The 23,842-nt window shown below is 33.0% G+C and overlaps 3 protein-coding genes across 3 annotated transcripts; all 3 read right to left on the reverse strand.

Annotated features, from left to right (window-relative positions):
• Positions 1-5,033: 5,033 nt before the first annotated feature.
• On the reverse strand, positions 5,034-6,690 carry LOC137805730 (putative clathrin assembly protein At1g25240). The gene has a single exon (XM_068605663.1). The coding sequence runs from the start codon at positions 6,347-6,349 to the stop codon at positions 5,192-5,194; it is 1,158 nt and encodes a 385-aa protein (XP_068461764.1). The 5' UTR covers positions 6,350-6,690; the 3' UTR covers positions 5,034-5,191.
• Positions 6,691-9,434: 2,744 nt separating this feature from the next.
• Positions 9,435-11,731, reverse strand: LOC137806121 (pentatricopeptide repeat-containing protein At5g13770, chloroplastic). The gene has a single exon (XM_068606080.1). The coding sequence runs from the start codon at positions 11,668-11,670 to the stop codon at positions 9,769-9,771; it is 1,902 nt and encodes a 633-aa protein (XP_068462181.1). The 5' UTR covers positions 11,671-11,731; the 3' UTR covers positions 9,435-9,768.
• Positions 11,732-12,920: 1,189 nt separating this feature from the next.
• On the reverse strand, positions 12,921-23,503 carry LOC137806122 (tobamovirus multiplication protein 3-like). The gene is made up of 11 exons (XM_068606081.1): positions 23,131-23,503; positions 22,944-23,034; positions 22,761-22,813; positions 21,754-21,846; positions 21,559-21,630; positions 17,341-17,413; positions 17,208-17,253; positions 14,684-14,747; positions 13,947-14,000; positions 13,785-13,862; positions 12,921-13,333 (listed from the first exon to the last, which is right to left on the reverse strand). Exons 1-11 carry the CDS (start codon positions 23,299-23,301, stop codon positions 13,241-13,243), a joined length of 888 nt encoding a protein of 295 aa, XP_068462182.1. The 5' UTR covers positions 23,302-23,503; the 3' UTR covers positions 12,921-13,240.
• Positions 23,504-23,842: the final 339 nt, after the last annotated feature.

A 23,842-nucleotide genomic window follows, 5' to 3' on the forward strand; every position in this document is an offset into this window, starting at 1 on the left:
TATATGTTAAATTTTTTGCATAGTGAAGTAATAAAATATTCATTTCAAAATCAATAATTATAAATTATTTGGTCAATTGTACTATAATTACTAATACTCGGATATACTTTTCCTTAACGATAGTGTCAAAGTTTAATTTCCATCTATTTATGGATAAATTATGTCCTCATTATAAGTATGCTTTCATTTTACGTTTCATCATTAATTGATTTTGTTTTTCAATAATATTTTTTTATCAAGTTTTGAAAATATAACTTAACACTTTTCACGTTTCAACTATTATTTCACTGTGCAAACGCACGAGTAAAATATTTATACTATATCTTTGTTATTTGTTGACCAGTGCTCATGAAGCATTCACACATTTATAGAAAATATATAATGACAAGCACATTTTATTTAATAATTAAACTTCATTAGGCATTTTTTTATCATAATTATGGTATTTTATTTTTGGAAGCCATTGATGTTCTTGAAATAGTACAATTTGAATGCCAAGTTGTATCATTAATCACTGTCATAGCACTAGAAAAGAACAGCACATAATTAAAGAGATTTATAAGATGTTGACCATTTTTGATGATGATTCACCAACCCACATGATTCTAGATTGTAGGAAAAGGTTGAAGATGATGTCTGTTTATATCTGTTCTTTCTAAGACATAAAAGTACTTTTGTTGTTTAACCTTGTCGCACATGATTATTAGTTCTGTTCAACCACGTACTTCAAGTGTACTGTGCAAACTCTCATGGTTAATCATGTTCATCTTTTATTTATTTATTTGTAAAATAAACATAAAGACTATGAGTTTATAAGATCGTATAACTCAACTAAATACCCTTGAAATTGCATTCATCTTATAAAAAATTTATTTGAAAACTTAGTGCTTATTTTTATTTGAATTATATAATTAAGTTAGATTTCCCGAAGAAATATTTATATAAAATTTATTTATAATATTATATTGTTTTTAATTGATTTTTAAAATATTTTTTTTTATTTTTTCTCTCAACTTGTTTTAGTTTCACATCAGTGTGTTTTTTTTTTATCACACCACCATGTATACTTACTATAGATAACAAACGTGACTTAACTCATAAACCTTGACAATTTGATCAAGACTATAGGGCTTAATTTTGACCCAGATAGACTAGGGTAAAAAAAATTACAAAGATCAAAAAGTTTTTAAAATAAAATGTATAAGATTAAAAATATACTCAAAACCCTATAGGTCTGACCAATTTACAGTTTATTTTCAAAGTAAAAGATATTCTTTAAAATTGAAAATAAAAAAAAACATTAATCTAAACAAAATTTATATCACTATAACAAATAATAATATTAGCCTCCTCAAAAAAATCCACACAAAAAGTAAAAGGGAGACACTAAATGATACTTAGAGTGAGTTTAGTGTCCCATTAAGTTGACATTAATCCAAATGTTGCTAATGAATTAGTGGGGATGACAGGGGACACAACTATTTTTTTTTTTATGATTTTAGTGTCTGTTTAAAATCTCTTTGCCCACACTATAATTAATATTTAATTTTGTGTCTCAATTATGTAGGATTTGGGGACCAACTTTCGATGGGCCAAGTTAGATGGGTGAGATGAAACCAACTCAAGTTGAGCCAAATTGGATTGGATTCACATCGGATCAAGTCGAGTAGAATCTAGCTCGAGAAAGTCAAGTCAGAACCAAGTGAAATTGAGTCGACACTTAGGCTAAGTTAGACCAAGTCAAGCCCAAATCAGTATGGGCAGGGTCAGATTAAAACCATGTCAAGATGGTCCCAAGTCAGGCCAACTTGAGCTTGCTCAGGTCAATTGGTGATTAGTGTAACTAAACAATCAAATATATCTATTGAATAGAGTGAACCAATATAAAATTGATTCTTTCAGCGTAACTCTCTTTCTATCAATTTTTGCAATCTATTCTCGTTTCTTGCATGATGTTGATTTTGTAAAATCTTTTGAAAACAACAATTAACCTGATCTAATAAAGATATCATTATAAAGAATTTGTGATAGTTCAATTCACTTTCTCTAGAATTTCTCACTTACAAAAAAATGTGATATATAAAAAATCCCAAATTCACTCACTAACCAGAGTTATCATTGTTCTATATTGCTAACTAATACAACCATGTTCTTTTTTTTTACTCATTTTCCACTTACTTTCAATATAAACTAGCTATTTTCTTTCTCTTTAAGTTGTGAAAACAATAACTTAACTTTGACTACGTTATTGGATATTTTTTAATTATGGCCATACTAAAAAAACACTAAAAATTTAATTGATATACTTTAATTATATTGTAATATTACATCATACTTTTATTAATAAAATAATTATAAATATTAATTTTTTATCAACAATAAATGAAATGAATAAAAAAACATTTAAGAGTGTTCGTACAAAAGTTCTCATTATGAACCTCACTCCCATTTTAGCACCTGCCGGTTAGCTTATGAAGGGATTAAGAGAAGGAAAAGAAAAGAATTCATGATAATTTTCTAGGTTATATTTATGAAATATAATTACACTTATTTATTTTAAAACAAAATTATTTTGAAAATATATTTTAAATCTATGTTTAGCTTAATATTTCCTTTCAAAAAGAAAAGAACGTAAAAAAAAAAAGTTAGTTAATATTGCCTAAATCACTGATTACCAAACATGAAATTAAAAAGACTAATGAGCCAAAAAGTTAGTCAAAGTAGTACCTAAAAGGAAGAATTAAAAACATGTTTTGCTTGGTTGTCTTTGCTAGTTGTCATTATTTAATATATATATATATATATATATATATATATATATATTATACAAATATTCACATGGAATTCTCCCTATCTTATACTTTTTGACTTAAGATTAAAGGTGAAATTAGTGGATAATGAGTAAACTGAGTCAATACAATTTTTTTATATTCCTCTAATGCTTTTAGGATGGTTATTTAACCTTTGTTCTTTAAATGAATGGTGTAAAATTATATAGTTAAACTTTTTTCATGTTGTTACAATAACTTGAAGTTAGTATTTCTGAAAAAATAAATAATTTTATAATTTTTTTTTAAATCAGCAAACAATAAATTGATAGAAAAGGATCATAAGGACGTGTTTCAACCCTTATATATTTTAACGATACCAAATATCTTCTCTGAGTACTTTATAACAAATGCAAACCTACTAAACAAAGCAAAAAGATCTACTACCCTCACAAAAAAAAGAGACATGTTAAACAAAAAAAGCTAAATGACTCCGCAACATAGAAAAATTGCACCTCTGGTTAAAAAAAAACAAATAACCAAAGTAACAAAAAGAAACAGGACACACATCTACCAAGCCAAGCATTTGGAAAAGATCACCAACCTCTCTAACCACATTAAGGTCAACGTTTTGTTGCCATTTAATACAAAGTTGGGCATTAGGCTCAATTTGAGAATGAGAAAAACATCATTGGAACCTTGTTTTTTAACCAAGTTCACGACTCCACTTGAACCAGATATAAGATTTCACTCGCATCCACTTTTGCTTGGTTAAACATTACCCCATTCCTGTGTTTCCAAATGCACCAACTGATGGAAACTCACACTCCTTTCCACAACTTATTACCTTATTTGCTAAATCAAGTACAATGAAATTGTTCGAAGTGTTCCTTCAGAGCAAAATGGTTTATAGATCTAACCCGATCCATTTGTTGCAGGAATTCCAAACAGCTTTTGCAATCGGATAAGATATTAGAAGGTGGGAAGTCGTTTCCTCCTCGCTTCCACATAAAACGCAAAGTGAATCCGCAAGGTGAACCAACAATCTAAATAGATTTTGCTTTGTAAAGATCTTGTTTCAATGCCCTCCAAGCAAAGCATTGTGCCGAAGGTGGAACCAATAGATCTCACAGGCTCTAAACATATCATTAAATGCATCTAGGGTTGAATTAGAAAGGATTGCATATACAAATTTAACAAATTACGTACAGGTTTGCAGGTCTCTCACCATTTGTCTTCTCAACTTAATTTGAAGGTTTGACCTTCTAGCACATACATGAATTCATCTACTTGGATCTTCTCTTACTCAAACCATTCTCTTCTCCACTTTTATGTCATTTACCAAAACAACACAAGGACTCTCAATGAAGAGGGAATTATTAAAGTTTACAAAAAGGATCCCCATATTGAAAACTCCCCATTCTCCTAACATCCAAATGACAATGGTTGATGTGAATAAAAAGATCATTCGTAACCTTTCTATGAATCCATGAATACACCCCAACCACTATACGATGATCTACAAACAATCTACAAATACCAATATATATCCATAGATTAGTTGATCTATTTAAAACATAAGTCCATCAAGTATTGTGCAAAGAATTCTTGCTTTTAGTAATACTATAGGAGATTCCTATGGATTCATGCCATAAGAAGCATGTGTGCTTTTGCACACTTTCAGGTCTCAAGATTAAGAGGACTTATCTTTCTTTGCTGAATGATGCATAAGGGAATCTTGCAAGTGGAAGGAAATTCATAAATCTCAAGTTATCAACCACATCATACAAGTTACAACACAAATACTGGGATTAGGTTCTTCTGCTGTGTGCAGGAACATATACAACAGAAGCAACCACTCAGGCTATCAACATCATGTACTGCAGCAGGGTTACATTTTTAAAATTTATATAACATGGTCATCAACCTTCTTTGCTCATAAAATAATAATATGATAATCAATCTTGGCTCTCAATAGTTCTTTCTTTTGGGTAATCATATCTTTTGGAGATCAATCTTTAACATGAATGAATGTTTTGTATGGGACGAAAGATGTTACTATGATAATTTCAAATTAAAAGCTAGAGATCAATCTGATGCATCATTGTCAACATATCATCACTGATCAGATATACACATTTGGAACCAATAGAAGATTTGTGATGCAAAAAAGTAAAAGTGGAAGAGGCCACAATCTAACATATGAATAAAGATGTAACAAAGAGTGAGTATATATAAGTATAATCTCGAAAATTGGTTTACAAATTTGCCTGGTATACAACTTTGCAATGATGAGAAACACAAAGAAAGACTACATCTTCCTTTATTTTATTTATTTTTCCTTTCAAAGAATACATTAAATGCATGTTAGCATAAACCTCAGGAGAAGCTGGAAATGAAACCTGCATTCGTGTGTACACATGCTACAAAATAATCAAATCTGGAAGAACACTGTTGGAAACGGGAACATAGGGTACTAGGCTCAAAGAATAATCAAGAAAAGGGTTATTATTTGCTGTGGCCAAGGGCACACTTGCACCATCCATAACTATCAAATCATCATCAAACACTTCCCATTGGTTAGTGATCACAGTCTTCAAACCCACTTGATTCCTCTCAGGAACGGTCACAATGGCTCTACAATCACCATTCTTCTCATCATCATCATCATCATCATCATTTTCATCACTCTCCATCGTTCTTCCCTCTCTTATTCTTTTCAGTTCATCAATGTCTTTCTCATCCACCCTCACAATTTCAGGGCAGTCAGAAACATTAAGGACCCCAATGTCCTTACAGAAGTTGAAATATGTAGTCATCTTAGCCCCTTGCAATTCAGCTTTTCTCACAACATCAAGACCACACTTAGCTTCCTCTATCCCACCCATGTCAAGTACCCTCGACACAGCCCGATGAACCCTAGAAGAAAACTTTCCATACATTTCCAAAACCTCATCCATCACACAATCCATGGCCTCAAGAACAAGCACCACGTTCATGTTAGGGCTCCTAGGTTTGATCTGAAGAAGCAAATCAATCAAACCAAGAAGCTTCTCCAAGCTCTGCAGCTCTTCCATCACGCTCTCTTCCTTCTCCTTGCCCCCACTCTTGCTCTCTCTCGTTGCTTCCACCCTCACAAACGCTGACTTCTGATCCAAATACAAGAAATAAGCCCTAACAAACGCGTTGTAAACCCAAGCCCTATTAGGGTTTATGTATGCGTCGCTGAACAGTGACAAATCAAACGGCAACCTTCCCATTTTCTGCACTGCGGGAAGATCAAAACAAAACACTCCATGAATGAGCATCAACCCCTTGAGAGCCACCACCCACGAACGAGTCTTCTCCATCCTTATGGAAAGAGTGTAGAGAAGAGGCTGAAGGTACAATGGTGAAGTGCGAAGCCATTTGAAAACCCTCTGAACGTTCTTGTAATCCATGCATTGTTCATCGTGGCTCGTGGCCTTGATGATCACCATTTCAAGATCAGGGTTCCTGCATGGCCCACTTGGCAAGAGCTTCGCCACCCAAATGCTGTATCTATCCTTCAACGCTCCCGTGGCCTTGATCCATAGCGTCATCTTCTCTCCTTCTTTTTTTTTATCAGCAATAAACAATATATACAATGAACCACTCTTTCTGTCGTGGCCTTGCAATGTGATATGCAAGAACACCAGCTACGAGACAAGAATGTTGTGTTGTGGAGAGAAATGTTGGGGAGTTTGTTGCTTTCTTTGTTTCTTCTACACCTTGGAATGTGTGAAGAAGGTTGGTTATGCTTTTGGAATCATGTTGGAGCTTTACACGACCGATTTGTCGAAACCGTGTTGTGCTGTAAGGTTCACGTAATTGCTTATATTGTTTGTCTGGCCATGTATTTTGGGCATTGGTGTGTTGGAATTCGTCAAGGGTTGTTATGTCGCTCACTACAAAGATGGCTTATCCTTAAAACCACTTTAATTTCGAAGCTTCTTTAGACCGTGCATGTAGTAATTTCCCTTTTATTTATTGAATTGTTGACGATTATAATGATGTTATTGCTATTGTTACCATCGAACACATGTTGTTAACTGTCAAAAATGGACAAATTGTCACATTCAAGCTATGAGTTTTCACTTCCCACGTTCTCCTCTTAGAAGGATCCAAGTGTCCATTTTCAGACAAACCAAAGGAATCATGTATATGGACTTCTCTTCATTATCAATACCTCCAACCATATATGAATATATTTTTTTCAATTTTTGTCATCTTCCTCACAAGTTATATGCTTTTGTTTCTATATTTGGATTTTCATTTTAAATTAAAAAGTTATGGTATTTTATTTTTAAATTTATGATTTTTTTTATCAACAAGAAAATATAGAATAAATATGATCCATTTAAGGAGTGATTTAACTCGCATGCAGAGCAAAAAGAGACGTAAAATTAAAAAATAACTCTAACTACCTACCATGTCAAAATTAGCTAAAAACGACTTAAATTTCAAAGATCAATCTTATCCTCCTATCACCAACTTTTGATTGAATGCATATATAAGTGAGGTTCAATACACCAATAAAAGAATGAGAATAAGATTATTTATGATATAAGAAGAAAAAGTTTTTCCTTTTTAATTAATATTTAAAAATTAAATAAAACAGTGGTTTTAAAATTAAAAGAGTGTGTTTCCTCCACAAAATTTAAAATTAGTATTATTGATTACACTAAATACTATTTTATAAAAAGTTATTGATATATTAAAAATTAAATATCATAACAGAATTACAATAATTATTTTGTGTGCCTTAATGCTAAATATGACATGTTTAAGTACATTTGTTTCTACCTTTTCTTTTTGTTAATTGAGAAGTCTGTTTGTTTGATTTTTTCGAAAAATAATATTTTCTTAAAAGATTTTACGAAAACATAAAGCAACATTATAACTTTTATGTTATTTATGATATTCAAAATAATTAACAATTTGTTTAAATTCTTCTCTTTAACTTAAATGCCTTAAAATAACATAATGAACTTTTTTTTCATAGATCAAATTGTTTTTTAAATTTCAGATTTTGGATATTTATTTTTAATTTAACTTGTCTACATTTAGCAACCCCCTTTAATGGTAAACTAATGTTATACAATGAACATGTGAATAACATTACTATAAATTTATTATAACATTAAATTGCTTTTTTTTTATTGTTGTCTCACATATTTTAGTATATTTTCTTATTATTTTTAATTTTATATATATATATATTATTGCTTATTTTAATTTTATAAAAAAAATACTCATTTCACAATTTTTAATATTTATTATATTATCTTTTAATTTTTTATGTAGTTCAAAGTAACTAATATTTCATTAAATGATGTTATATGAAAATTACACATAATCAATATTATAAAAAATAAATTTAATATAATAGTAGTTTATGTTCAGAAATAAAAACATTTAAATTGATGAAAATAAATAAATATTAGATTTAGTTAATACTCATTATATCAACTCTTTTAAATAGAAGAGTACAACATTTTGTTAGTAAGGCACAACAAAAATCACTTTCTTTTCTTTTATATTGCGTTACTAAAAGTGACTTTTTATCTAACCGATTTTTCCAATTAACGACTTTTTTTTTCAATTTTTAAATTGTTTACTTAGTTTCAAACTAATTCAACTCCAACTTTTATAGTTAAAATGGAACAAACATTAGACCAGTTTACCACTTTTTCTGTATGATATCATTGATTTGGTTCTTACAAATATAGGCATAATTTGATTACTTGAATAAAAGTAATTAATACAAATAATTAAATTGGAAATAAATTTGTCAAATGGATTGATTTAAGTCAAAATTTTCATGAGTCATATTTTTCTTGGTCTAAATTAACTCATCGGACCAGGTCTAATTGAACTACTTATTATTTTCTTAAAATTATATTAATTTTATGAGAAAAAAAATGTCAAATTAAATAGCTAAGAGTGTTCATGTGAAAAATCAGTGACTCAACCAGTTTAGTCTGTTAAACGGAACTAAAGTGACTAAATACTTTTTAACATACCATCATTAATAAAAACTAATTTTAAATAAAAACTAATTTTAGACTAAAAATAATTAATTGTTATATTAATTAAATTATATACTAGTTTAAAGACTAAAAAAATTATTGGTTTCTAAATTAGTATCTATTATTAATAAATAGTTTCTAAATTGGTATCTAATTAACAATCAAGATTTTAACTGCCAATTATTTAGATTCTAAATTTTGTGGCAAAAACCTTGGTAGCTAATTACATACCAATTTAGAAACTATTTATTAATAATAGAAACTTATTTAGAAATCAATAATTTTTTAATTTTTAAAATAGTATCTAATTTAGTCAATATAACAACTAACTATTTTTCTTTTTAAAATTGGTTTCTATTTAATAGTTCAAATCAAGCTAATTTTAACAACTCTAATCGAAAATATGCACCATAATTAAAATGAAAGCATGTTCTTTTTGTATCATGATCCACGTAAACACATTTATGTGAGGGTATTTTCATCATATAAAAAACCAAAAGCAGGGATACCAAAACAAGTGTGTTTATACCAATGGATTGAGAAATTGTATGGAAAAGGATGTCTTCATGCTGTTTGATTCCTAGAGAAATAACAATTTAGAAAACTAGAAGCATAGTAGATGATCAACTTGATCATATCTCTAATCAATATGCCATTTCCAACACAGCATTGGTCCAGTGAAGTTGGAACATAAAACAGAATTCCTGCTCAGTTGTGTTCATGTTGGTTACAAAAAAACTTTACAACAACCTATGCATTTTCATCCTGTGTTACTGGAGCACAATTTTGATTTTGGAAGGATGTAATGAAAAAGGGCATATATATAACTGTACAAGCAAGAGATTTTCATCCACAAAACCTATACATGGTATATATATATACTGCAAATTTCACAAATTTCACAAATTTCTGCTTCAGATTTGGCCACTGTTTGCAAAATTGAAAGAACACTATGCCACAAGGAAGATCTCTTTCATCCATTTTGCCTGAAGTTGCAACCCTGCATCTTTAAAAGCATTCCAAGCAGATTGATACAGCCTCTGATCTAGTCTTGTTCCTTCTGTTTTCATGTCCTGCAAGAGTTTCACCAGATCATCAACCTGACCAACTTTGGTGTACACACCAACCATTGTACCTGCCATGGCCCTATCAATAAGGCCACCTTTCATTCTATACTCATCAAAAAGTTTCATACAACTTTCAAACTCTCCTGCCTTATTATAAGCACTGATGATGCTGGTGTAAGTCACCTTATCTGGTGCTACCTTTCTTCTCTTCATTTCTCTCCACAGCTTCTCAAGCTGCTTCAAATTCTTGTCCCTTCCATGCATGTCTATCAAGGAGTTATAGATCCACACATTTGGTTTGCACCCTCTTTCTTTCATCTTAGCTACCAACCTTGTTGCACTTCTCACCCTCCCAGTTCTGCCATACATCACAATCATGCTTGAATAAGCATAAACACATTTATCAAACCCCTTTTGCTCCATCTCTAGAAACACCTCCTCTGCTTTATTGTATTGTCCAAGACGCCAATATGCATTTATAACTGAAGCATAAGTGACTTGACCTGGTTCATAGCCCTTGGAAACTAGATCTTCAAAAACCTTAACTGCAGCTAAAAACCCTCTTTTCTTGCTAAAGCCATTCACAATAGTACATATTATACAATCAGAAACCTTTACATCTGCATCATCCATTGCCTTCACAATTTCCAAAGTCTTCTCCAACAAACCTTCTTCCACATACATTAGCAGAAGCTTTAAATAGACTTCAGGGTCCTTTATCACTGTTTTGCTTTTAGCTTCTATAAGAAGTTCCTCGGCCACATCAACCTTGCGCAAACTCGCAAAAGAGTATATCAAGGTGGAGTAAATTGAGTATTCAGAAATCCCCATCTTAGTCATCTCTCTAAAGTAATCAAGTGCTTCAGAAGCCCTTCCAAACTTCCCCAATGAGTCGCATAGAATCCCATAAATTTGAGCTATATATCTTGGTGAACTTTTTAACTTCCTACTTTTAAATTCATGAAACATTCGAACCACTTTGTCACATTCATTAAGTTTAGAGTAAGCTTCCATAATGTGTAAATAACCTACAGAATCGAGAAGAACACCAGTGGATTTCAATCTTTCAAAGACCAGAACAGTATTCCTAAACATATGCAGCTTATTAAAACTTCCCATGGCAGAACTACAAGCTAAGAAAGCAACCTTACTATCAGACATAAAAACATCAAGCAGAACATCAGCAACCCTGAACTTCCTACGGTCAATGCAAAATTTAATCACCCTAGAGCAAGTAGCCCTATCAGGCAACACATGGTAAACCTTAAAGTCTTCAGAAACTGACAAAATCAAATCCCATTGCTTCAAACTCATCAAGTACCTGATCACATGCCTCAGTGTTGATTTCTCAGGCCTAAACTCTGGCCTCTCTTTCAGCCTTTGGTAGTAGTCAAATGCAAGTTCCCTTGTTTTTGAATCCTCAAACAACCCACATAAAAACTCGTTCAAGTTCTCAGCTTCTGGCTTGGAATACTGTTGAACATCAGCAAAGTTAACATCTAAATGGATGATGGGGGTGTTGGAAGGTTCTTCTTCCAAAATGGGTGTGCGAGAAGCTGAGAAATTGACATGGAAGAAGCGTGGATGAGAAGGTGAGAGATTAGACCAGGAAGGGAAGTGGCAGGTGGGGATGAATGCATGCAGGTGGTGGGAGGTTGTTCTGCAAGAATTAGTGCAAGCAAGAGACCATTCTGCAGAACAGGAAATGGCCATGAGAGTTGGTGTTTGGAAGAGATGGAATGGAACACTCTTTGTTGAGGATTGTGGTGAAGTTATGAGTACCATACATAGATGTTGTGGAATTATCTCAACAGATATATCTTCTTAAACATGTGGAGCAAGTTAGCCTCTCAGTAAAAGGCGTGTGGTGTGGGACAATCGCAAATATTTCATTTAGGATTCCACAATGCCACGTCAATCTTTCCTAGCCATACCCACACAATGACATCACTGTCTTTATTAATGGTCTATATTTATTCATTTCCCAACATATATTTAATAAATTATAAACATTAATACAATAGTTAATATTCTCTTTGTTTTAAGAATGCCGCAAAAAATATAATGCTAGTTGTTTAAGAGAACATTTTTTTTTTCTTTAATTTTATCCTTTTCTCTTCAGATTTTGTAGTAAATTAAATAATATTAATGGAAGGTAAGAACAGTTTAATTAAATGTAATTATACTCAGCTTGAAGATACTCAATAACCTTTTTATTTCTTGTATTTTTTTTATTTATTCTTGTAAAAAAAGTTAACAAACTGATACCCAAATAACCCAGATATATGAATATGTCAATTCAATACTATTTGACAAACTAAAATTATTTTTTTACAATATAATTCAATCGCTTTTCAACTCGTTAAAATGTTTTTTTTTTTATTAATTTTTGTATAGACAATGACATTAAACAATGTTGTTGCACGAATCATCTTATTTATTTTAATTTCTTATTTGGCATTAGAAATATTTAAGTCGTAAACTTCTCATGTAAGAGCATATACAATTATTTTCTGTAATTGTATTTTCCTAAAAAAAAATCTTGATGTTTATTTTTATTGCCTAATAACAATTCAAAACTATCATTCCTGAAGGAAGATAAGTCAAACCAAACATTCAAACACTAGTGACCGATAGCTCATAATAACATGACCTGAAGATGGTATATAAGAATCATTGGTTAGGAATCCTAAGTCCACACCATAAATTCCGGAACCAAGCTACAGAGTTTAACCTGAGGCAAACGTCAGCCAGGTATGCATTCTTTGATCTTCAAATGTCTTGACATATAGAAAACAACTACTGAACATGCTTGCTTTTTTTTTTTTTTGAGTAATTGTAATGGCATTTAGTATTCAAACAAGGTAATTTCATGGGGAAACCGTTTTCACCACTCAAATTTGTTTAGGGCAGAGACTCGACTCCAAGTGAAATTTGAAAGATCAAACAAATGAAGAATCGAATCCACCAAAAAAATATAGCTTCACTGAAGAAATGGAAGTAGGATATGTAGCAAGTTAATACGACATAGAACATGAAAGGAAGAAGCAATATATTTTACGAACTGGTAGCAGTTAAAAACACTATTTATACAAGATAACACTATCACCTTCTCCCAACTATCATCGTATAAAACTGCTGGATCACACAACTAAAAATACTGTGCTAGGGCCAAAGCTTAACATCTAAGTGATAAACTCTGATCAATAGGATTGAGAATACATGAAATATATCACGTTCCATGATACAAGCTTTGACACCGGTACATTGAAGACTGACTTGTCTCTACTCTAAAAAATTACCTTGGACTATAATAATCATCCAACAAAATAGTGAATACTGATAATACCCTTTTTCAGCGAATTGAGTGATATTGTGTGATACCACGCTTAGGTGGGAGCTTCCTCAAAATGAAAAGGACCAAAGAAGAAGGCACTATTTCCACCAGCTGCAACAAAAAATAGGAAAACTGTAAGAGGAATAGTGGGAGAAACTTTCTAAAGTACCAGACAGAGGAGTAGAATGTAAGTAGAGAAGGGTTCTAAGAATTCAGGGTAGAAAAAATATAGACTAGGCACAGGATATGTCAGCCTTCATCACACAGCTTAAAGAAAAGGAAACCCGACGAGTATAAAGCAGACACAACTAAAGCATGATAAATGGTATAGCATTAGCATAATAATTAGAAACAGTAAGGAGCCAATGGCCTCGGAGCCTGGTGGCGTATCTGTTGGAGGAAGGAGAGCAGATGATGTTCAAAGTTGGGATTCAATAACCTCACACCATTTGCCCACCTATATTTCCCTCCTATCTACCTAACCAATAACTAAAAAGAAATGGTAAGGAGTATGGTAGTATAAATACCACAATAAAGGAAGTAAAGAACACAAATAACTTACCAGGTAATATATAAAGTTTAGAATAGGATGATCCAAGACATCAAGGTTCGCATCTTTATCAAATGCATTGAAGCACATCTGATACAACATAATGTAATCAAACTCAATTTAGAAACCAAGCAAACAGAACTCGCTAATAATTAAAAATAAAAGGGGGCTCACCATAACGCATCTGACAAGGAAGCATAAGAAACATATGGTTGTCACATAGCCAACCTGCAATAGAAGCATCATGTAGATTGTCAGAATATCTACAAAATATTTTCAGATTATGTACAAAATATCCATCTAGCATACCGTCATATTACTATTCAGAGTCTATATTACGTCTTTCTCCTTTTTATTTCTTCTCTCCTTTTTCATTGTATATGTATAACTTTAACATGAGATCTTAGTATCATCGAACATGATTTGGTCCTGACAATAGTTGGTTTATTAGTTTAACATCTGAAACTCCTGATGTCTTTATTCCTATGATTCTCCTACTTCGTGCGAAAGTTTATACTTCTACTCTACTTAACTATCGTTTAACTTCTTCCTGGAAAAAATAATTATTTTCCCAAAGTGTATCCTGTATCTCTTTGACAAATGCTAACTGCAGTGCTAGCAGGTAGCACAGTTTTCCCAATCATGCCTCAATTCTGGCATTCTCTTTCTTATCAATGCATAAGTTTAATGGCACTCTGAACTGCATATTCCCACTCCCACATAACTCGTTATTATTAATTATAGTTTTCTAAATTACACTTCCTAACTATGATTAAATTCCCTTTCGTCTTTTTTCTGGTTACCTTGCTAGAATCATTTTATGATCTTATATATCTAAACTTAAGGTAATTAATCATATCAAGACATTTCATAAGTATATTTCAAAAATATTTCATCATCAAATTGCATACCTCTTGCAGCTTCTTACGTCGCCCTTTGGATTCAACAGGAAAGCGTTGTAGCATTAAGAACAGTCTGTAGAATGTCAAAAAGGGGTTGCAGGAATCAGAAAAGGAAGAAAGAAGGTAATACATATGGTATGCAAAAACATAAGTATACACAATTCAAATTTTCAATTTAAAAGGAGAAGTTTAAAGTGCTAGATTTAGTCTCTTTGTCTGCCTTAAAAAAATTATTTTTTAAGGAAGAGGAAATTTCGTTAGAGAACAAGACAAGGAGAAACAGAAGGATAAGTTACACAGAGCAAACAGAGAAGCAAATTCATATAGCAAGCCACTGTAGCTCAAAAATATCTTCTTTAAAAAACATGGATAGAGCACTAGATAAGCCATTATGTGAACTAGAAACAAAACAAATAGTCTAGAGAAACTATGCCTCTAAAATATGATTTTCTAACTAGCATTGTCAGGGAGTTGGTTCTGATTTGAATCATGTACAGTACTTAGTAGCTTGGTAAAGGGAAATGCCATAATCTGTTTCCCATTTAGTATCAAAATTCCAAGACAGCCCAAGCATCCCTCTGTAGGATTGTGAGGCAGCAACATAGCTCGCAGGTAAAAATTATGATAACTTTATGCTAACACATTTAAAACAAAATAGTGTTTGAAAATTTCAAAATCTCAGAAAGCCACTCACAGTGCTGTCCAAATCAGGGTAATATAAAAAGAGACCATGCCTAACTAAAGACAAAATTAGCATCCTTCAACTTGTTAAGCTGGTTTCATGTTTATTTTCAAAAGATCTGTCCAAGTTTCAATAAATTTCTAGTTTGAGTATAAATTGTCCATACTGGTTTTTCCACATTTTCAAATTGTATCTGTTTCTTTATCTTCACATAAACTGAAAATTTATTCTGAATTATTTCTTTGGGGTTAGGCATAACAATTTGAAGGTCAATATTTCACCCCTCCTCTCTTCCTCCCCGGTGCCGAAAAAAAAAAATCACATACGAAAACTGTTCTCACTTGATTTTGCTTAGTATATTTGATGAAATATGAAAGGAAAGCAATCCTTGATGAAACAAAAACTGTTTTCTTCCCCAAAGTTTTACCTCATTTGCCAAAAAGTCAATTCTTCCTCGTCAACAGACCAATAAGGAAATTTAAAGCTCAAAAAAATATTTTGTTTTGGACTGGGGCAACAAGAGATCAACAAAAATGATTTGATACCCATTTGTAGGCCTCAAGTAATTTCATAATGCCACTTTCCGGCCAGTTAATGTTAAAGCCTTTGGTGAAACTAAAGAATCCAATATTTTGTTGTAGTGTAAAGCATATACAATTCTTTGGTGTGATACAACTGATACGGTATTAGTGATATGAGAAAACCATTGGCAGCCCAAATAAAAGCTGATCAGATGGAGGATTGTCAAATAATTTGAGACAGAATAACATTGGGTAATACTCTTGGTGAACCCATTAAAAAGGACATATCTAAACTAACAGTCTTCCTAAACACTTGGTATTGAATTGACCAAATGGCATAATTTGATCCGTCTAAACTAAAAAAGACTTTTTAGTTGTTTTTAACTAGTTAGTATTGTAACTTGAGTTTTCTGGATAAGAGTGTTTCAAGGGAATATCCACATTTAAAAAGACATTATGCATTGCACTACAAACTCCCAACACAGTAAGACATTGTCTTTGCTAAGACATCTTCTTACAGGGACTACAGCAGGTATAGAAACAATTCACCACAAGAAGTTATTATACTGATATTTAATATTCTTAACACTACATCAATCAAATCAACACATCACATGACAAACATCATGCCATTTATCAAATGCTACAATTATTATTATCCCTTTTATTCTTCTTGATGGATGTCTTAGTGATATTTATATTCCTACCACCTCATAGAACCAAGACCCCACAACTATCAGAAATTTCAGAGACTGGATACCAAATAAAGAAAATATGTGTTGGAGATTTCATATCGATTAGTGATATGATCAAATTATAGTATATAAAAGTGCAAACCTCACATTATAAGTCGGTTTTGTAAGGTTGATTATGGCTTAAAGTCCACTTTTTAAGATGATATCAAAATCTATCCTAACGAAGCTTGTTGGACTTAATGAGGTTTGTTAGACCTATCATGTCATCCGTTATTGGAAACCCCTTTATTTCCATGCTTGAGATGTCCAATCCTCAACACAAGGGTGTGTATTGAAATCTCACATCAACTAGAGATATGATGACCTAATAAGACAGTTTTGTGAGGTTGAATTATACTTAAAGTCTACTTTTTGAGAAGATCAATCAAGACACAAAGGTACAATTTATCTTGGAATTGAAAATAACTCATCTGTAAACAAGATCTCAAACATGTACCACGAATTATTTAATTCGGATGAAGAGCTCTACCATACCCACATCAATAGCTTATAAAGTTAAATTTTATCTGCTATTGAAAATTACAACAGAATTTTCATTACAAGATTGGACCTTGATATGAGTACAGATAAATTACCTTCCACCATAAAGAAGAAAGCCAATGGCTGCAAACAAAGAGACCCCTATTGCAACATATTATATGCATTAGCAAAGACTGATATAAGTCACAATCAATAGAAATGAAAAACCTAATTCCAGTATAGACAAACCTGCAAAGAACACCTTAGAAAGAACGAGCAGTCCGTTGATAGGTTTCCACCACAATATTAACCATAAAGTAATCTGATGTAAATTGACCAAAAATCAAGTTGGGTCAAATTCAACAAACTTAAAACAAACAGAACCTAAAACTTTTAATGCATATGAACTAATTATGACACAAAAGATAGATACACTGAATATTAAATGTTAATTACCATCAATTGATAGAACCACTAATAAAATATCTAAGGTATATGTGAGGAGAGGGGAAAGGTGCAATGCACCTGATCATAATTACAAGAGAGATTAGTCTAACTAACTGTCAAGTTGGCAGTAGTGGTATAGGGCGTGTATGAATTTGTATGGTAAAATGAGGGTATGCGGAAGGAGACTTGCGAGGGAGCTTGGACCTCTCGAACCTGCCCAGATTGTCATTTCACTATACATATTTTTTTATTGCTTCTTGTATTTCCCATACCAGCTCTATTATCATCTTGATACTGGCTAATCCCTCTAGATCCACACATTAAGCAAAGTTGTGAAGCCACAACCAATCACAACTATGGACAATTAAACCACTAGTGGACCATAAAACAGATGCACTGAAACAACCTCCAAGATTATAATCCCTGTGAAAAAAACTATTACCCGTTAGGACCAACAAAAGAAACAAATGAACATTATTGTTTTGACAATTGTTGGCAGAGAAACCCTCCTACATTCACTGCATGATCAAACAAAAAGCCTGCTTAGGCATCTCCCAACTCAGGAAAGGTAGAAATAAGCCAAAATGCATTTGTTAATGATAGGGACTTGGATATTTTAGAATGCCTGTCTCACATCGAGCAGTATAAGATACTTGGTTATCCCCCTTAACAACAAGCTTTTAAGAGAGGGTTCCCAAAGTGCTTCAATTTATCAATTGGTATTAGAGCTAGTTGTTGATATCTCAAAAAGGGTTATGTACATAGGGGTCTGATTAGTAGAGGGTTTTAATCAACAAAGAGTTGAGTAAACTGTAACCAAGTAAAGTATCGTAGAGTATGAGCCATAGAGACATGCTCAAAGGGAACTGCTATGGTAGAAACTTGGGTGCTATGGGATGCCTAAGTCTTTTATTGATTAATACAAGATGTTCACTATAGTATTTAAGTGTCTTGTTCTACCCCTTTAGCAGCTAGTTTTTAAGGGAGGATTCTCCAATTGCTAGGGGGCTTATCATATCAGCTCATTTGTTCACCTCAACAAGTTAAAGTAGAAGCCTGTCATTTTTCACTATCTTCAGTTGACAACCCTCAACCAAAGACAAAAGAGAGAACAACCAAGCATTTCAATATCCCCCTAATCCCTTCAACTTCCCAATTCAAAAGTTAGAGAACTTCCCATAACCAAAATAGTTGCTGAAGAACCTCAACATAGAGATCATTTTGAAAGTGAGTGGAGCAATCCAGTGACCCTCCTTACATGCAGATTGATTCATCGTGTTGATTCAAAAGCTTGAAGCTAAAAGATTTTATGCTTCTACCACCTTGATCCAAATAACTATGACTTGATTTGAATGTTTAATGTTGTAATTGATGTTTGTTATTGTGTAAACGGTTCTATTGCCTTTGGTCATGCAAAGATTGTGTAAATGAATCAATTTAAATTCCTTCGTTAAAGGTTAACTGGGAAAGAAAGTTTTTATTGAATTAAAAACAAATTTAATCAATTAAAATGTTCTTCAAGATACAAAAAGCAAGAACATTTTAGTTGATTAAGATTATTTTGAGAAAGTTTCAGAATATTTTCAAACATCTAAGGAGAGCTCCATATTTGTGAAAAACAATTTTTTCTCAGTTCCTTCAAATGATTGAAAGATTGAAGATCATTGATTAAAGAATCATCTTGAACGTCACCTTTGTGTCTCTTGTTTTCATTTCACTTCCAGGATATTGTCTAGGTGGTTTTTTTTTTCATTTTACTACTTTCTTCGTGTTGTAATAATCAAAGTGTTTTGTAATTGTTTTAACTGTCATTCAGAACTTTAAATACTTGTAATTGATGTATATTCAGTATGATGAAATGAGAAAATTCCTCGTTTTCTCTTCTCTCTATTGAATGTAAAGGGATTAGGCCATAGTTTCTGTTATTATTTTCATCTATAAATAAACAACCTCATGTGTGTACTCTTGGACCACCCATAAATATTTAGTCTCACGCACGAGTAGGCAGCCTTGATGAGGGGGTGTTGGAGATACCACATCAACAAGAGCTAAGACCAATTCATAGTATATACATGGGTGAAAACCTCATCTTAAAAGCTGATTTTGTAAGATTGAGTTTAGTTTAAAGTCCACTTCTTAAGACTCTCAATTAGTGTTTCTAGTGAGTGTGTGTGATGTAACCGTGTGTGTGTGTGAGTGAGTATTGTGTTGTGTCACAACAAAGTGGTATCCAAAGTTGTGGTTGTGGGACTGTGTAGGTGTGAAAGGGCAAGTACTCTATCGAAGCATTGTTGCGGGTGTGCTTCATGGTTGTGCTGGTATACCGAGAAATTTGCCCATATTTGATGGAAGGATTATGAAAATTGGTGTGTTGAGGTGGATGCAATTCTTGGCTTTCAAGAAGTTGATCAGATTGTCAAGATTGGATTTCAAGAATCTCCCAAGAATGCTGGAGAAGAGTTGAAGGCTGTTTTCAAGGAGAATAAGAGGCTGAATTGTAAGGCTAGGGAGTTGCTTCATTAGTGTGTTTCTGCAACAATTTTCCAGAAAATTTCAAAGGCTGCCACATCCAAGCAAGTGTGGGATACTTTGAAGCAAATTTATGGCAATTCTGGAAAAATAAAGAAGGTGAAACTGCTATCATTTAGAAGGCAGTATGAACTTCTTTCTTTGAATGATCAAGAAACCAATTCAAATTATTTCAGCAAGCTTCGAGTTTTGCTAAATTTAATGCGGGTGTGCGTGATGAGAGTATAGATGATTGCAAGGTTCTTTAAAAGCTACTTCGAACCCTAACTCCTCTATTTAATCATATTGTGGTTGCAATTGAAGAATCAAAAGATCTTGAAGTCATGACTGTTGAAGAATTACAAAATTCTTTGGAGGCACATGAGCAACGTATGATGGAGAGGAAGAATACTGAAAAGATTGTTGAACAAACTTTTCACGTTAAGACCAATCAGAACAAAAATAAGTGTCATGGTTGAATGAGTAAAAGATCAAGAGGAGGTAGAGGTGGTGGTAGAAAGAGAGATTAAAACTCTCCAGATAATATGAATGATGGCAGTGGCACTGAGCAAAAGATATTTCCAGAGGTGGAAATCAGTACCCAGGCAGAGGAAGAAAGAATTTTGACAGAAGGATGGTGCAGCGTTACAACTGTGACAAGTTTGGTCTTATTCTTATGAGTGGCAGGACAACAATACAAGCAAGAAAGTTAAGAAGAGTGATGACGAACACTTAGTACAGAATGACGAAAGTTCTATTTCAAACCAAGTGTTGCTGATGGTAACCACAAATTGTGATGAAGAATGTTCTTCTTGGTATCTTGATGCCGAGTGTTCCAATCACATGACTGGAAATAGAGATTGGTTGATAGATCTTGACTCCAGTGTTAAGAGCAGTGTGAGATTTGTTGATAATAGTACCATTGCAGCAGAAGGAATTGGAAAGGTAATGATTACACAAAAAGATGGAAAGACCGCTTATATGCATGATGTCTTGTATGTTCCTTCAATGAAGAATAATCTATTGAGTAGACGGGCAATTACTTGAAAAAAGTTATACCATGACAATGCAGCAGAATCATATTGAGGTTTATGATTCCAAGCAACGGCTGTTACACAAAGAACCTTTGTCCAAGAACATAACCTTTAAGATAAGTCTTGATACTACTGCAATTCAGTGTTTATCAGTTGTTAATGTTGAAGCAGAAAGCTGGTTATGGCATTATAGGTTTGGCCTTTTGAATTTCAAGAGTTTGAATCTATTGAGTTGAGAAATGAGAAAATGGTTAGTGGCTTGCCATCAATACATTGTCCACGGAAGACTTGTTAAGGTTGTGTGATAGGAAAGCAATCCAGAATAACCTTGCAATCAACTAAAATACTATCCTATATTGGATACTGCATAAAATCGCCCTTCTAGTAACGTGTACAGTGTACTGAGTCATAACTAAAGTCAAACATCATTCAATAGTTGATTACATACACAAACTTTGTAAACAAATAGAATTTTCACCTGAACAATATAAACGATGATATTAATTGTGTAGAAACTTGGTTTCAGTCCATCAGTCGATACAGCACGTGCCTGCAAAAGCATTAAACACAGAGGCAGTATCAAAACCAGACAGAAAAACAAACTGCCATGGAAAGAAAATTACACAAGGCAAATAACCCACAGGGAAGCAAATGCACAACAAAAAATACTTGCCTGGTAATAAATCTCAGCCCAGAACAGGACCAAAATTGCATACGTTGTAAAGAAAGCAAGACTTGGCACGTCAAGCAAGATGTGTTGAACAATCTACAAACACAAGGAAACGCAGTGAGTCAGTGTAAGAGTGAGTCTCACATCCATAAATAGAAAATAATAAAGAGTGAACCATCAATTTGGTCCTCAAAGTTTTATTCTCTCTCCTAAAGCATTGAATGTTATGAAGAAATTCCTAAAGAATTGTGACATTTGTTCTGTTAGTCCCTTTGTTAATGAAACTGTTTTAAACTTGAGTAGAACATGTCCATTTGTCTCAAGAGTTTATCTCATCTATCCCTCTCCAAAATAAACGTCAATTCAGTCCAAAATAAAAGCAACACATAGCACCACATTAGTGTTCTAAACACGAAGAATTCTGTTTGAAAAGAGAAAAGACATTGCTTCCGTTAGCACCAAATAAGTATATGCATTTTCCGTCCGTGTTGTTTAATATAAGAACTACTACTCAGCGAAGATTTTGAAGCACAACTATTTTTAGTGAAAGATATTAATCCAACTTTTGGTTGTCAGAATAATTATGTACAAAGACCCTTGAAAAATGACACCAAGTAAAGCAAATATGCAATTCTTCAACAAAATAGCTTGCTCTCATTGTAATAAATCTTTAACTCTAGTTCCTAGAGTGTTTTACCCTCATCATACTCAGACATTGTTGTTGTTCGTTATGTTCACGGTTATTGGAATTTGAGATGGTAAGGGGCTGAGAATTATATAAGATGCCTACTTACTTTAAAACACCCTAACCTTGGAATTAAAAAAGAGGCGTAGATGTCATAAAACTTTAAGAAAAGGACTACATATTATTCTTTTTATGTTTTGAGAGTTCAGTAGGAGAGAAAAAGTAATAATTCGATCACTGAATTGATGGTTTACTGGAATAATAAACAACTAATCTGATGTGACGAAAATGGCACAAATTAAATGCTACATTCCATTCCCTATACCTCTGGCCTCAACCTCTGCACGTTCCGAAAGAAGATGAAAACTACACACCGAACTGCAAAACCAAAAAGAGTGCATAATCCCTTAACAAAACGTCACATCACATTAATAAGTAATAATTCAAAAAATCACTTCAAAGAGATAAAAAGAACTACAGAAGAAAAAAAGGTTTGAACGATACAAACCCGAATTCACCAAAAAGTTGAGAAAGTGAAAGACCTTCTGAGTGGTCCAACCGTACTCCGGAACTCTCCATTGTATCCGAGTCAGTTGAACCTAAAATTCAATCAAATAAAAATTAGAAAAGAAATTGAACAATTAGAGATATGTTATAAAACCCTAATTCGGAATTGAAAGAGTGCGCGACGATACCAAAGCTACGGTGGCCACGATACCGTAGAGTACGGCGAGGGTGTAGAAGATACGATCCTGCCACATCGGAGAGTCGTCGACGTCGTGCCACCAGTTGGAGGCGTCAGTCAGCTCCACCGCCGCCACGGCCACGACCTCGGCCGCCGTCGCCGGCACGCCGTCGTTGCCCATTCTCGAATCGACGGCTGGTTTATCACACGCGCCGAGAGTGAAGGAAGAAACGATGGAGGGAAGAGAAATCAGTGGCGTGAGGAAGTTTGTGTGATATTATTAACAAAGAATTAATGCGTGTACGCGCGCACGTACGTGAGCGTGAGTCAGACGGTGCGAACGAAGATGGCACACGATTCAATAATTAATATTTAATATTTCTAAGCTTAAATTAATTGTTGAGTTATTTTTATAGATACATTAAATTTATCATTTATTTTTTACTTTAGAGATGGACCAAAGCTTATGCCCCTTCAGAAAATGTTTTTTTTATCTTATTAAATTCTTATAATATTTTTAATGTTTTCCGTTTAATTTCTTCAAAAATACTATTCTTATCTTCCTTTATAAGAAAAATAAATAAATTCATAAAAACTTAATTCATAACAATCTCTTGCTATTCTTTCTAAAATACCATGTTATTATTATTATTACTATAATAAAATAAAATATGTATGGAGATGGTAATGATGTAAATAAGGATGCGAAATTAATTAAAAAA

Source organism: Phaseolus vulgaris, chromosome 3 (genome assembly GCF_000499845.2).
Source record: "Phaseolus vulgaris cultivar G19833 chromosome 3, P. vulgaris v2.0, whole genome shotgun sequence".
NCBI classification, from domain to species: Eukaryota; Viridiplantae; Streptophyta; class Magnoliopsida; order Fabales; family Fabaceae; genus Phaseolus; species Phaseolus vulgaris.

Excerpts from the sequence above, each read along its gene's own strand:
- LOC137805730 (XM_068605663.1), bottom strand. The coding sequence starts at position 6,349 with ATGACGCTATGGATCAAGGCCACGGGAGCGTTGAAGGATAGATACAGC.
- LOC137806121 (XM_068606080.1), bottom strand. The coding sequence starts at position 11,670 with ATGGTACTCATAACTTCACCACAATCCTCAACAAAGAGTGTTCCATTC.
- LOC137806122 (XM_068606081.1), bottom strand. The coding sequence starts at position 23,301 with ATGGGCAACGACGGCGTGCCGGCGACGGCGGCCGAGGTCGTGGCCGTG. Across the intron at positions 22,814-22,943 it reads CAACTTTTTGGTGAATTCGG|TTCGGTGTGTAGTTTTCATC; the intron begins GTTTGTATCGTT and ends TTGGTTTTGCAG. Across the intron at positions 17,414-21,558 it reads TCATCGTTTATATTGTTCAG|ATTACTTTATGGTTAATATT; the intron begins GTGAAAATTCTA and ends AATTTACATCAG.